The 17,190-nt window shown below is 35.0% G+C and overlaps 1 protein-coding gene across 1 annotated transcript in view; it reads right to left on the reverse strand.

Annotated features, from left to right (window-relative positions):
* Positions 1-17,190, reverse strand: part of LOC106884049 (dual 3',5'-cyclic-AMP and -GMP phosphodiesterase 11A) — a 389,181-nt gene that overhangs the window by 291,003 nt on the left and 80,988 nt on the right. The window contains exon 2 of the mRNA XM_052973868.2: positions 12,276-13,143. Within this exon, the coding sequence (XP_052829828.1) occupies positions 12,276-13,106 (831 nt within the window). The 5' untranslated portion in view covers positions 13,107-13,143. The remainder of the gene's footprint in view (positions 1-12,275; positions 13,144-17,190) is intronic.

The raw sequence follows: 17,190 nt of genomic DNA on the forward strand, positions 1-17,190 counted from the left end.
ACCCCAAAACACCATGTACAAACAAATTACAAACAGATTAAATAACACCGGTATTATTACACCCAAGAATAACAACCGAGAAGTGCGTACTGTAAGCTTGTTACGAAAAAAATACGAAGATCTGAACGTGCAAAACAATCTGACAACAGAAATAAACGAACCGGTACCCTACGAAAACGATGACCGTCATAATAAAGGACCGGACGTTGTTCCTCATGTCCCGAAAACAAAACCAAAACGGCATAAATGGACACGTGAGGAATACATTTCGATACTATACGCCTATTTCACAGCAGTGCTCTACCCAAAAAACGAAAACACAACAACACATACATATAAAATATGGAAGAAAAATAATGTAAATATAGACCTCGATAAAACAATGAACCCTAACAAACTAGCTAACATAAGAAGATATATTCTAAAAGCAAAAAAAATATCAGAAATAGAAATAGAACAATTGAAATTAAAAATACATCAGGAAAATCTAGATAGTAGTCACACAGCAATGCCAAATAATAATATAAACACTGAGATAGCAAAACACGAGGACAAACGTAACATTTCCGGCAAAAACGAAGTAAACAAAAAACAACAAACCCAGACCGTAGAGATGGATAATAGTGTACAAAAAGCACCAAACCAGAACACCACAGACAAACATATGAATGAAAAGGAAAGCAAAACAAATATAAAACCTGGAAATAACGAAGGGAAACCTAATAATTACGATACTATGAAAATGAAAATATCCAAAGAACTGAAAACCACAGATCTTAGAATGGACCACAGATTATATCTCCCAAAAATCAAAATAGACAATAAAACAACATCAATAATAAATAGCATAAACCTGGCCGTCACGGAACTAACAACCACAGAAACAACAGGCAATATCACTGAGTTAAATGACATAATATATGCGGCAGCCACTGCAGCCACAAAAGAAGCAGGATACTCACTCAAACCCATCCGAACAGGAGTTCTACCACCCAAACAGACCTTGTGGATAAATAACATCCAGAACAAAATTAAAAAAAAGAGAAAAGATTTATCGATTCTCAACGAAATTAGTAAACAATCAACACTACTAAGTAACAAGAAGAAAACAAAAATACTGTACAAATACAACATTACAGAAAAAGATTTACCTGAGGCAAAAGAAAAACTAAAGCAAGACATCCTTGCCAAAGCACAAAGGATCCGCCGGTATGAGAAACGCCAACGTTTCTTTGAACAAAACAAACAGTTCAAATCCAACCCCAAAAAACTCTACCAAGAACTGGGTAAAAATAAAATAGACATTACTTCAGCACCAACAGCAGAAGAACTAGAGAAATTCTGGAAACAAATATGGTCGGTGAAGCAACAACCCCAGAAAAGGACCATTAAAACAACGAACTTAGCACCTGAGCAACTCTGGGCCCCTATAACAACTGAAGAGGTAACCCAGACACTGCAAAGACTAAGCAACTGGAAGGCACCTGGACACGACAAGATCCCCAATTTCTGGTTAAAACACCTGCCAGCAATGCATAAAAAGCTGGCAGAAAACTTTAACAACATACTCGCAGATCCAGAGACAATGCCTGAATGGCTCACAAAAGGGAAAACCATCTTAATCCCCAAATCCACGGAAACGGAGAAACCACAAAACTATAGACCTATAACCTGTCTCCCTACGATCTACAAAGCCTTTACTGCAATAATATCGCAGAGATTGAGTAAACGCCTGGAAAATAACAACCTGTTTCCAGAAGAGCAGAAGGGATGCTGCAAGGGCTCATACGGCTGTAAAGATCAATTATTGATCAATAAAGCCATAACTGAAGACAGCCGCAGAAAGAAGAAAGGCCTCAGTATGGCCTGGGTGGACTACCAAAAGGCTTTCGACAGTGTTCCCCACACGTGGATTCTGGAAACACTAGCCATAAACAAGGTGGCACCAATTATCATAAAATACATAGAGCATTCAATGAACAAATGGCAGACAGTGCTACAGCTCCAAACAAAAGAGGGACTTGTGAAAACGAAAGCCATCCCCATTAGAAGAGGAATATTCCAGGGAGACACGCTCTCTCCACTCTTGTTCTGCCTGGCACTCACACCTTTAACCGAATTGCTAAATAGAACTGGATGCGGTTACAAATGCTATGGAAAAACAGTCAGCCACCTTCTATATATGGATGACCTAAAATTATATGCTAAAAACGACAAAGAGCTTGAAACACTACTACAGACAGTACACGGCTTTACCAAGGAAATAGACATGAAATTCGGATTAGAAAAATGTGCCAAAGCAACCCTGAAAAGAGGAAAATTAGTTAAAAGTAGCAATATAACACTAGATAAAGCCAATGAAATAAGAGAAATAGACGAAAGCCAACCATATAAGTATTTAGGAGTCAATGAACTAGATAGGATACAACATACACAAATGAAAGAAAAAATAAAGAAAGAGTACTATAGACGAGTTAGATCAATACTAAAAACAGAGCTCAATGCTAAAAACAAGATAATGGGTATCAACACTTTAGCTGTCCCAGTTATAAGCTACAGCTACAACATCCTTAACTGGACACTAAACGAACTATGTAAAATAGACAGGAAAACAAGAAAAATAATGACAGGATATAGGATGCACCACCCAAAATCTGACATAGAAAGGCTATATATACAACGCACAGAAGGTGGCAGGGGTCTTGTACAGCTAGAAAACTATTATAAAATAACCACCATAGGACTGCAAAAATACCTACTCCAGAAGCAAGGGAAGCTAATACAAATAGCCACAAAACACGAGCAAAACAAAAAACTGTTTTCAGTATTTAAGGAAGCTGACAAATACAAACAAGAAATCAATCTACCTAACAAATACGAAGAAGAAGAAGAAGAAGAAGAAGAAGAAGAAGAAGACAACAAAAGCTATAAAACAAATGAAATCCAAACTAAAACTAGAACAGCAACGGACCATGATAAAACGATGGCAAGAAAAGCCCCTACATGGTAAATACTGGGCTAAACTAAATGCGAAAGAAATAGACAGAGAAAAATCCCAGCAATGGCTGAGAAGCTCAGGACTCAAAGCAGAGACTGAAGGATTTTTAATTGCTGCACAAGACCAGAGCCTCCCCACCAGAAATTACCAAAAACACATAATGAAAAGAAATATAACAAGTAACTGTAGAATATGTGGAGATGGACAAGAAACAATAAATCATATTATCTCTGGCTGCCCAGTCCTGGCTAAGAAGGAATATATTCACAGACACGACAGAGCTGGGACCTATATACACTGGAAGCTATGCGAACACTATGGAATAACAACAGAAAAAAGATGGTATAAACACACGCCAGAAAAGGTCACAGAAAACGAGAAAGCAACCATACTCTGGGATATGCCAATACACACAGATAGAGAAATTAAGGCAAATAGACCAGATATAGTTGTCAAAGATCATGAAGGAAAAAAATGCTTTCTAATTGATGTATCAATACCAGCAGATGACAACGTTTCTCGAAAAGAAATGGAAAAACTTTCAAAATACAAAGACCTGGAAATAGAGATAACTCGAATGTGGAGTCTAAAAACAGAAACAATTCCTATCATAGTAGGTGCCTTAGGTATAATAAAAAAATACTCAGACAAATACATAACAAAAATACCAGGACTTACAAATATATGTAACATACAGAAAATTGCACTACTGGGTACTGCACACATTCTACGCAAAACACTTTCAATACAGTAAACATGTAAGCACCACAGCAAACCACAGCACATACCCAAGGCGCACAGAGCTACGCTCGGTAGTGAAGTGAAAGCACGTTATAAAAATAAAACTACTGAACAATAATAATAATAATATAAATAAAATGTCAGATGTTTGGTGCATGAATTTTGGACCACTCTATAAAACGTAATTATTTTACAAGAAGTTTGTACAAGGCAGAACGACTACTATTCTTTTAAGTGGGAGAAGGAACATGTTAAATGCATTGAATGGGATGTTCTGCAAGTGGATAGAAAACAATTCAGAAAACATACATAATCATAGTTTGGAAAGCTGAAGTGCGATGCAGATGTTATGTGAAAATAAAATTGAAAAGTTTTTATGGTAGCCCACAGATATTTTTCTATAATTGTACTTCAATTGACATCAACATTTCGAAATAAAGACGAGGTAAATTTCGGCTGAATAGACAATTCGGTTTCACCATGAGGCAGTTTAGATAGACGACGTCATGAACGGAAAGGAGCTTTCTGCTATGCTCCAAATGTAAATTATTCATGGAGGGAAGACACGTCTAAAGTTGGGAAGTAGGTACATCACATGATAGGTGACTCATGATTATAGCAATAAGAAAAAAGTTGTTGTTACACCTGCATAGGTTTAAATTGCATTTTCTGTTCACTTACTAGAATATATCTAGAACACCTATCTTATCCACTAACACCCATTCTATATGAATTTTGCAAACAATGTATTTAGTCTTCCTTTGATAGAATTTCCGTCCTCCGTGACTTTGTTTCTGTACTGTCATGAACAAAGAATTCAAACTTGAAGCAATTCTAAAACCGTCTCGTTCTACCAGCTCAAGAAATTCCGATTACTTAATTGGTTCTGACGTACTTCCTATGACTAAAATAAAAAAAGGAAATTTATTTGAGCGTGTTGCTTAGTCAATGGATGGACAATGTATGTGGTTTATTCCACTCAATGATTAAATGTTCCCGTTTCAGATATAAACAATCTTAAATCTCATTTTTAGGATGTGAGCGATAGCCTTCATTGAGATTATGCATAATAGCTTTATCCTATCATTTAGGATGTCTTAGGATTCTGTGGATGGCTTTATAATCTTGTTTGGGATTTAAATCTTGCAGCTGTTTTGTTTATGATGACAAACAGAGAAATTTATAGCCTTATTTATAGATTATAAGCAAAGGTTCACACTTGCACTGGTTTTTATAGTCCAGGCAGGATGTATAAACTGGATAATGTGGTCTCATTTACAATAGAAGCAATGATTTTATAATATTCTACGTGTTGTAGGCAATGATCTATGCCGTTGTATAGGATGTGAACAACAATTTTATGCTGTTCCGTGGGGGGTGTAAGCAATGCTTTTTCTTGTAGTGAAATTGGTACTCTCCTTTCCACGTGACAAAGTGGTATATAAATCCACTATAAAGTCAGATAGTCAGTTATTGTAGGCGGGTCAGTAATAGTAGAGTTGTTATACGAATTCTCATTTCGAGTCAGTGTCCGTTACGTGACATATACGAGTTTGAGTTACCGTTAAGGTAGACGTTTCAAAGTCATTGTCTTGCAGCGCTATCGTCAATAGACAGGGAATACCACCACAACATAATAGTGGCTACAAGAATATTACAGTGCCGACAATAACATACAAGTGGACGAGGATCTCACATTTAGAATAGTGGCGACGAGGATATAAACAATTCACGCGGACAACGTTGAAAAAAAAGTTCTTTTCTTTTCGCGAGAAAATAAACAATTCACGCAGACGACGCTGAAAATTTTTGTACGTAGAGAAATTAAAAACTCGACAGAAGAGTAACAAACGTTTTTGATGTACATATTTTACGAAAAATCCATACAATTATGGAAAACTTGTTAGAGGGTCTAGCTGAGTTTCAAAAACAACAACTCAAAGAACAAGAATAACAAGACATGTTACAACAACAAATGCTACAACTAATGAAGTTGGTAACAAAACTGGAAAATACGTTTTCAGCAGACCATGTAGCAAATTCAATAAATGAATTTAAATATGGTCCAGAAGAAGGAGTCACCTTCGAGGCATATTATCGAAGATTTGAACACATTTTCGAAAAAGAATGCCAAGACTGGACGGACGAAAGGAAAGCGTATCTCATTCTGAGGAAACTGGCAGCAATAGAGCATGAGAAATACTGTAATTTTATTTTACCTAAAAAAGTTTCTGGCATAAATTTCACGGACACAATTGACATTTTCTGTAAGATGTTCAGTGAGAAAACATCGTTATTCAACACACAAAGACTTTACCACATAAAGGGTAGAGCGAACTCTCTGTGCGAGAGATTTAAACTGGATAAACTAACTCCAGACTCGTTCAAGTGCCTGATTTTTGTCCTAAAAAGAACGCAGAAGTCAGAACGAAAATTCTCGCAAAGCTGGAAATGAACCAGAATATAACTCTCCAGAAACTGCCAGAAGAGTGCGATAGGATATTAAAAGTAAGGCACGACACAGGAGAAATTCAACGCAGAGATTGTTTACAGATAAAACCAGTGTGGAAGAGTCAGAAGACGGATAAAGTGTTTCACAAAATACACGATGTACAGCAGGAGATAGACCCATGTATAGCATGCGATGGTAGGCACCTGAGAAAAGAGTGTCCGTTCAAAAAACGCAAAGTGTTTTCGTTGTGGGAACACAGGACATATCAAATCGCACTGCAGAACTAAGGTGACAAAAAACTGGACCAAACGAGAAAAAAATAAATAACTTGTCATCAGAGAAAAAAGTTTGTAGAACGAACAGAAAATTCGTGAAAGTGAGAATCGAAATCATTAGTATCAAAATGCAATTAGACACGAGGACTGACATCACTATCATAAATGAAGAAACATGGAGGCAAATCAGTATGCCGAAATTATTTAAACCAAATAAAATAGCATATGGTGTTGTAGGAAAGAAATTATATTTCATCGGCGAATGTATTTGCAATGTAACTTTTCGAGGTGAAATGAAAAGAACACTCATTTATTAGTTTAAAAAATCATTAAACAGATTTGGTGCAGAATGCATGGAGTTATTTAAAATTTGGGATACCCCCATTAGTGTTCCGTGAAAATATAGTCGGTACGGTCAAAAGTTCGAATGAAGTCGAACAACTAAGACAAAAAATTAAAAAGTTGTTTCCAAATGATTTTTTTTTTTTGAAGGATTAGGTTCTTGCACTAAAACAAATGCGAGTAACAGAAAAGGTAACGCCTGTTTTTAGGCTCAAACGGAACGTGCCGCTTGCGGCGTTGGAATAGATCAATAAAGAGCTAGAAAGATTAGAAAGTCTAACTATAATTGAAAAAGTCGACCATTCAGACTGGGCAGCTCCGACGGTTTATGTAAAGAAGTTAGATCTTTCAGAGGCCTATCTACAGATACAGGTAGAGGAAGATTGCGCACATCTTTTAACAATCAACACACACCGTAGATTGTATAAATTTAAGCGGATTCCTTCTGGAGAAAAAGTGAAAAAGTGGCACCTGTCACATTTCAACAAGTGATGGACGCAATGTTATACGATTGCGACTTCGCTATCGCTTATCTCGATGATATTTTGATAAAGAGCGAGTCATTGAAGCAACACTTCGAGCATATTAAAAAAGTATTCAGACAAGTAAATGAATAAGGGTATACATGGTGACACCGAACTTCAATACACCAGCAGGAAGCTCACCAGCAGAACTGATGGTTGTGAGGAAGGTGAAATCACTTTTTGACCAACTGTTTCCTGACGAAGAAAGAAAAAGTATCAGAAAAGACAATCCGAAATGTTTCAAAATTGGTGATAAGGTGTACATGAGGTCGTATAAATACGGAAAACAATACTAAGAAGGAAAAATTACAGAGTACATAGGAAAAATGTTGTACAGAATTAATAGCAGAAAAAGTATTGAAACAAGGTACAGAAACCAGTTGAATCAGAGTTTCATAGAAAATGAACTACACAGAGTGGAAGAACCTATGGAATGGCTGTATGACACATTCCAGGTACCAACACTGTTAAAGATGGTTGAACCCACGCGTACAAGTGGCAGGAAAAGGAAGAACACCGAGTTCCTACAAATAGACGCCAAGAAAGAAAAATATTAAGTCGGAAAATTAAAATAAAATTACTTGTTTCCCACAGAAAAAAAAAAAAGGGGGAGATGTAGTGAAAATGGCATTCCCCTTCCCACATGACAAAGTGGTATGAGATTCACTTGTGAACCTCCGAGATATTTCACGAGATGTTTTGTGCTTTCATCCAAAATAGAGACGAATATTTCTCCTTCATGTGATTGGCTTGAAAAGTTGTTAAGATATTAAAATATTTTCTTGACATGAAATCAATGGTAGCCTTAATACACACACATACACACGCGTGCACACACACACACACACACACACACACACACACACACACACACACACACTACTGGATTCCAGTATTATATCATAGTTATAGTGCTAACAACTTAAGTATACGTAGCATATTAGGAATTAAATCAGCTCTAACATTTTTAACTTAGTGAATTACAATGAATTAAGATTACACTTGTAGTAAGGAAAGAAAACTCATTAGCTTAATGACTAATTCTGGTCAGAAAATGTGGTGGGAGACAAACTAAATATTTACATTAACTGTAATTAAATTCAATCAGAAAGTGGGGAGTGAGTCTGATATCTAGCAAGATCAGTGACAATTCCAAACATGTTTGGGTTTTATTAGATCTAGTATATATATATAATTGCAAAACCTAAAATAGCTTGAAGACTTAGATTGAATAAATATTGACTGGTGTGGCAACTATCAATGCCTGGAGGAAATTGTGAAGGAATACTTACTGTATATAAAACAAATTAATTCAGAGTTAACATACTTAATATAACGAGCACATAATTAAAAGTATGGTTTGCTGATGAGATTTGATACGACCGAAATATAACTGGCGCAATCATTGATTATCTTATCAAATAACAGATTTATTTTCCGTAGCAATGTAGTCTAATTAGTAGTGCGTGGGCGCCGATTCCTTGTAAAAAAAAAATAACAATTAATAATTGCACACGTTGAAATGATATCTATCTTATCAATGATGACAACTTTTCCATAATTATTACAAATTTGATAAAATCTATGAGTAAAGAAATTTGTGAAGTATTTGTAAAGACGAAGAAAATAAATATTTTCACTTGAGTTTAATAATTAATGTAGTAGAAATAAGTAAACTCGTTGTGGGAGAATTTAGAATTAAATTACATAGCGTGCATTATTAACTAATTGACTGTGGTGGGAGTGAAAGCCTGTGCGCAAATCCTTTCAGACAAACCATATTAATTAGTCTCCCTCAGACAGCGTAATGTTAATGATTTAAGATTGAAACAAGATATTTGTAAATAGGGATCAAATACAGTTTCAAAAATTAAAACAAATGATCACAATGGGGCCAGACATTATAAATAATTCAACTCTGGTGTAGAGATGTTCAAACAAAAGAAGACAATTTTCTCATTAATTCAGTGTGAATCATTTATTTATTGAAATGTGTTACAAAAAAAAACACATTAAACTGTTTTACCAGATTTCATTTGTAATATTATTGTTATACAAGATATGTATGACAAATGTAATACCATATAACCAAAACAAATATGGCATCAAATCCGCTGAAGTAAACTTACTCTGAACAAATATCGTTAACGAAGACCTCTTTGGTCTGTCACTCACTGTTTGTATTTTTCTTTGTCTCTTCAAATGAAACTATAAATAACGAAACGAAAAGACTGAAGTCCTATCGATATTAGACTAATCGAAAAGAAAAATTGAAAGACGTGGAGAAATACAGAGGACAGTATATACGCTCGCGCGCACACACGCACACACACCCAGACTTATCTACATACATACACATATATATATATATATGAATATATATGCATGTATGTATATGTGTGTGTGTGTGAGTGTGTATGTATATACAAAAATTGCTGTGTACCGTGCATTTGTACTGACATCGCTCCTTTACTCGTGTGAGACATGGACCTTTTACAAACGTCATGTAAGGGTCCATAAACGCTTTCATCAGAGATGTCTGAGACACATTCTGAATATTGGCTGGACCTTAAAAACTCCAGACACGCAGGTCCTGAGGACAACTGATATATTGAGTATTGAGGTGATGGTGCACAAGCACCGGTTACGTTGGACTAAACACCTCATTAGAATGAAGGGTAGCAGTATCCCTAAACAGATGCTTTATGGGGAACGTATTAATGGAAAGAAACTCCAGCAGAAACCAAGGCTGCGATTTAAGGACTGTGTCAAGTCCTCATTAAAGGCCTGTGATATGCAGGAGACTGACTGGGAGAGAAATGCCTGTCATCGACACAGATGGAGGAAGCAGGTTAAGAATGGGGCCGAGACCTTTGAGAGAGCGCGTATTCTGCATGAAGATTTTAAACTTGCTGCTGGAAAGCGTACTGCTAGTGTAGTAAATGAGGAAAGCTTGGTTTGCAATGTTTGCAGTCATGTGTGCTTGTCAAGAGCAGGACCCATTAGCCGCAAATGCAAAATGCTCTTCCTCGGTCACGAGCAGACGGCCATCATCATATGTATATTCATGAATGAATATATATACACACACACATTTGCCCCAACAGAAGAAATAACTATTCAGAAAGTCGAAGTATCCCTGTGCAATGCCTTAAACACACACACACACACACACACACACACACACACACACACACACGCACACACACACACACACGCACACACACACACACACACGCACGCACACACACACGCACACTCACATATGTAATGTATGTATGTATGTATGTATGTATGTGTGTATGCATAAAAGAAGAACACAAATTCACAACAACTGTTTCGGCAGCATTTTATTGATGTACTTTTTACATCAAGACAAAAATCCGCTATCTTCAGGTAAATTTTAATCAAACAAACGGGTAAGACAGAAATAGAAATTGACTAGATCAATAGCTACATAGTGTAACAAGTGAATGTTTTAAAAGAAACAATACAATTTATAAAAGCAGTTTGTAAGACACGCATTGGCTATAGTTAAAAAATGATCTAATTTCTCAAATTGCAATCTTCATTCGTTTATAGCCTTGGCTTGTTAATTTTCTCATGAAAATAAACATTAACTATAATAGAGTGCACACTTCGAAAAATATCAAAATGTGTTTACAAGCAAAGAAGCACATACAGAAGATGCAACTGTTGTTCCTCAACTGAACTCTGAACTACAATACAGTGTACACGGGGCTAATCTTATGGATCAGGCAGATGATTGCATTATAATGAATTCATATGAGTACTTACTATGAAAATAAATTATTGATACTACTAGATATATACGGATATTGAATTTGCAGAATCGTTCGACCGATGAACAAAATACCTTGCTCTATTTAGTTACATCACTTTACATTTTAAGTTCACTCTTTCAATTTTTTTTTTCATCCTTCCGGGGTCAAATGAAGACAATATAATCGACAGTTTCCTCCGCAAAACTGCATAGTTTTGTGTTTTCATTAGAAATCATTGCCTCCTTATTATGTAACAAAAGTGGCAGGAATAATATGCCGATAGATTAAATCACTTGTTCTGCGTTCAAATCCTGCCGCTTTGCATTCCTGCATAGTCAAAAGCATCATATCGACCACTCAAGTACTTGTATAGATTTGTCGACTACATCACTTACTTAAATTTAGAGGTTTTACACGAAAAGCAAGAATCATTGTTATTATTTCTAGTAGCGATCCATGCTAAGTCGGAAAGTGATGCATCACCAGGATTATCGATTATTTCCACACACAACATTGTCCTTACTTACCTACGCCCAATGTTTGTACGTAGTGTAGACTTACTTGTAGCCAGTGTTTGTAAACAATCTAATACAATGTATTTGGTCTACATTCACCTGCATACAACGTTTGTATATAGTGTACACATACCTTTACACAATGAATGAGGTCTACACTTACCTATGCAATTTTTATATGTAGACTACACATACACATAATTTTCATATGTAGTATACATTTACCTACACAAAATGTTTTTATATAATCTACACTTATCTATCCACAATGCTCATATGTAATCGATACTTAACTACTCACAAAATTGGTTCCGTGAAATCACAAAAGTTTAGTTGGAAGTTTTGCTGAATATATTTTTAACACATCATACACTTGGAACTGAAGTACTATAATAAAATATAAAAGACAGTGGTCCATTTATTTCAGTTATTTAAAATGAAGGCAAGTTACCTTCTTCGGATGGTTGTTTATTGCAGCTAACTTTCATTGGGTACTATTACCTAATTTTCAAATACATATTAGTGAGGCATACACTAAGCTAACTTCAAAGCGTGGAGTAGAATATAAACATAAGACTAATTGCATGAGAGCCAAAAGCCCTTGTAAAAATAATATTATGTTGAATTATTTCTTTCCACTTACCTTACTGGCATTTCCGATATTTACAGTTTCTCCCACTTCAGCTACATGACCAATTATTCCTTTTCCCCACTGAACTGTAATACTAGCATCGGTTGTAACTGATGGCATCAGGGTAGTACCAGAATGGACATCGAAGATTTTGGACACCAAAACAGGTTTTTCTTTAATTGATTTATCAACCAAAAAGAGTGATCCTTTATCACCATCTACAAGGATGCTAATGTTGGCAACAATTTTAGCACTCAAACTGGCTAGGTTCAAATCATTTGAGATATCTTTTACTATTTCTAAAAAGAAATCTTTTTCATCCAAATGGAACATTTCCCGTTTCATGTCAATATCCTTGCTGGGGTAGCGTGGAATTCGGATCTTTGACTCAATGAGCATGCTTAGCATATTTAAGGAGGTCGGCGGCAAAGAACGAAACTGGCGCATCTCCTTTAAACTACTCCGCCTGGCCTCAGTATTTGAATCAAAAGTATATGTTGATGGGCAATATGTACGGAATATATTGCGTAATTTTGACTTCGCAAAATCTTGACGTAAATGTTTCTTAGAATTAGATCTATGGTGCTTGGATTCTGAGAAGAAAGCTTGTTCATTGTTACATTTTAAGTCATTAGGAGATGTGGGTGTCAGACTTTCTTGGCCAGAGGATCCTTTTCTTTTGATTATAAATTCTTGAAGTGATTGGAAGCCATGGAGAACCAACCATTTGTTTATTAGAGTTATGTCAGCTTTCCGAAGAAAATAATCACAGGCACTCTCAGGATTGGCATCCAACCAGCTTTCAATTTTGCTCGCATTTAATGTAGGATGTAGCCGATTCATGGTTGTTTTCGGATAATATCGTTATAACTTTACTGCCCTAGATAAAATAAAAGAAAAAGAGACGCGTTATAATAACACAGTGCAGATTTCATAATAAAAATGTTTCTTTTAAAGATTCTAACAAGATTACTTTCAGTCAGTATCATAAACAGTTGTTAGCATTAATTAGAAACCATTCATTAAATGAAAATATCATTATATTAAATTATCATTAACTGATAAATAATGTGGAAAACAATCAGAAACTTTAATGAAAAGTGATGCCATTAATCAATAGTTTGTTGTTAGCTAGAAAAGAATCGATGAATTAACTCCAATATATCATAAGTGATAATTTTATCGACACAGATATCAAGTTTGCTCAAGATCGATAACCCACACAGTTCCGAAAATTTTTAATCCAGCCCTAAACTGACTACCCATATCTTTTTCATTTAAATGCAGAATGTAAGCCATAATTTTGGCAATCCTTCTGTTAAGGTAGCCTTGTGGAATTTTGTAAATATATCTGATAATAATTCTATTTATTGATAATTTAAATTTCATTTTAAATCATGTTAATTCAAATATCTCAGCCAAGTTTACTTCAGTCTAATAATAACCATAAATTTATTTAACATCTTATTATTACTTTGCATTTGTATGGCGGTGATCTGGAAAACTCATTGATCGTGTCGAGAAAGTGTATTTCAGTATTTCTTTCAACTCTTTACTATTTCCTTACATCCGTTGAGGTTAATTTTGTTATTCATTCCTCTGGGGTCGTTAAAATAAAGTAACAGTCAAGTATTTGTCATTTTGATTGGTTTTCCCCTCCCCTCGAAAATTAGATCACTTATCATTAATAATTACTCAAATTAAGGTGGCGAACTGGCAGAATCGTTAGCAGGTTGGGAAAAAAGTTAAGCGACATTTCGTCTATCTTTACGTACTGAGTTCAAATTCCGCCGAGGTTGACTTTACCTTTCATCCTTTCGAGGTTCATAAAATAAGTATCCGTTGAAAACACGAGTCATTATAATCGAATTAACCTCTCACACAAACTGTTGGCCTTGAACCAAAATTTGAAGCCAATAAATACCCAACTTATTTGCAATGTTGAATTGTCTTGATTCTGTCCTTTGAGATCGTATCGTTGACATTTATTATGATTCCAGATTTTTTATTCACTGATTTTTTCTCAAACTTTCTGGATGCACTAGAAGTTTGTTAACTAATTCACCCAATTTATTGTCACTTCTTGTAAGTTCACCAATTTCATCAGATGCAACGATATAGAGAAAGGTGCAGGGACTGGAAATGAGATGCTATCGTAACATCTTAAGCTTCACGTAATTTCACAACATCAGAGTCGAGTATATTCATGAAACCATAGAATATATATATATATATATATATATATATCATATTAGGGATAAAAATCCAAATTTACAGGTAAGAACTCAACTCAATTTAATTTAATTTATCAAAAGTAAAATTGAATTAAGTTTCACAATATATAATATATAAATATATAATTTAGAGATAAGAACCACAATTCTTGAACTCATCTATGAAAATCCACAGTCACATATAGAAAAATTTTATAAGTAAATACACTAAAAACATCTATAATAAAAATACAAAGTAATAAATATTTAAATAATAAAACCACTACACGTGTTTCATAACCACATTTTCAAATAGAAAATAATATAAAAACCAAATCGTTTAAAATCGATCGAAAATCAATTCTATTAAAAAATATAGCAAATCTTCGGGTCAAAATGCAATAATAATAATAATGATAAAATGAATGTATGTATTTACTTATTAAATTTTTCTATGTGTGACTGTGGATTTTCATCGATGAGTTCAAGAATTGTGGTTCTTTTCTCTAAATTATATATATATATATATATATATATATATATATATATATATATATATATATATATATATATATATATATATATATAGATAGATAGATAGATAGATAGATAGATAGATAGATAGATAGATAGATAGATAGATAGATGTGTGTCTTTTAGCTTTTATCTTCTGCTTTCTCCAGTCCATGCACGGCTCCGCCTTGAAGGGTTTTAGTCGAAAGAATCTACTTCAGTACCTTTCTTCAGCCCGGTACTTATTATGTCGGGTTCTTTTGGCAAACCTTGAAAGTACAGGAAAATAGGCAAGCAAACACTTACCCAAGATGCAACGCAGCGGAACTGAAAGCGTAACTATGCGGCTGAGAAGCGCACACACGCGCGAACACACTCACAACACACACATACGCACACACACACACACGAATACAAACACATATGTGTGCATGCATGCATACATATACACAAATATATAAGCATGTGTGCGTGTACGTTTAGAGAGAGAAAAGAAGGGGGAGAGGAATGTGTGTGTGTGTGTGTGTGTATGTGTGTGTGTGTATGTGGGTGTGTGTGTGCGTGGGTGTGTGTGTGTATGTGTGTGTGTGTGTGTGTGTGTGTGTGTAACATTCTTAAGCTGCAACAGATTTGAAACAGGAGTCGGTGAAAGTTTTGTCGATACACATTCTTGTCTATGTGTGATGGAATGTTTTGCACGTGTCAAAGTAAAGGCTTAACATTTTTGAAACATAAGGGGCCATTGTTGTGTTATGTAAGAATGCAATATCCTCCTGAAAAGGCATATGCATGGTATTTGTGTTTGGCCATAGGTAGAATTTCCGAAAGATTAACTGAGAGAGCAATGGGCTCAAAGTTCTGTAGAAATTGGAGTTATCATGACTAAGAAGATCTATTTAAAAACGAAGTTGTGCAAGCGTAGAAGTAGTTAAGAGTGTATTATTATATCTGGAAATGTGCACATGGTGATCTTACTGGAAGCTGCTTATTGTGTGGTAGAGACAGAGAACGAAAGAGAGTTGCTGCTCAAGGGGAGAGAATCACTTCTAAGTATATCTTTCTTTTGTCTTTTGCGGAGAATTTTTTTCTTTTTTTGTTTCAAAGAGTGAAGAGTGATAAGAGCATATATACTATTGCATATTATTACTTATTATATTATATTGATATTCTTCCATTGATACAATGCCACAGATTCAAAGAGAGAGAGGATAATCGATTGAACCGACTTCACGATAATCTCAGTATGTCAATCCTGACTGTCAACTCCAGAAGGATTTAGCAGAGAGCGCTATGCTGTTCCCATTACCCTACAACATTGATACTGTAATTATAAAATGACGATTGTTGCTAGAGAAGTGAGTTAGCGAAACTAGTATTTGAATGTTTTAACTTCATACTTTTACTGCATGTCTTTCATCACTTCAATGTCGATGAAAATAATAATCAGTCTGTCGAATTTGAACTCAGAGCACACAGACAGATAGGATGCTGCTAAGCATCTTGCCCAGCATACTAACGACTCTGCCAATTCACCGCCTTCATAACCAGTAAAATATTGTTTCAAATTTTGGCACAAAGCCAGAAAACTTGGGGTAAGGGTATGTCGATGACATCGACCCCAGTACTCAACTGATACTAATTTTAACGACACCGAAATGATGAAGGTAAAGTCTACCTCGGTGGAATTTGAACTCCCAATGTAAAGACGGACAACATGCCGCTAAGCATTTTGTCCACTGCTTTGTAACCAGTAATATCAATTCAAGTGACCTAAATATTTATATCTGGACTTGTGCCTACGTATGAAATCAATATATCGATAGTTATGCTGAGGCAATATTTTGATGTTTTTTCAAACCAATAAATATTGATTATCAGAAATAATATTCATAAATTCGATTCGGAAGAGCAGAGTAAACACTTAATAATGAAAGGGCGGCTTACTTGTATGAATCTCAGCCTTGAACATTTTTCTTATTTTATTTATTTATTTATAAATTTATTTATTTATTTATTGTTATAATGTGCATGAACATGTTTTTAGCAATTTGAAATATTTGAATTATATACTCAATCGTTAATTTTCTTCAAACAATTTAAGAATTATTTTCTGGTCTTTATATGTGTTCCTATTTGAAACCGTTTTTGAACGAAATAAATAGAGGTTCTCACCAAGACAGAAAGGAAGTATCGTGTATGTA

The sequence above is a fragment of the Octopus bimaculoides genome, chromosome 16 (genome assembly GCF_046866305.1).
Source record: "Octopus bimaculoides isolate indiv1 chromosome 16, ASM4686630v1, whole genome shotgun sequence".
Classification (NCBI taxonomy): domain Eukaryota; kingdom Metazoa; phylum Mollusca; class Cephalopoda; order Octopoda; family Octopodidae; genus Octopus; species Octopus bimaculoides.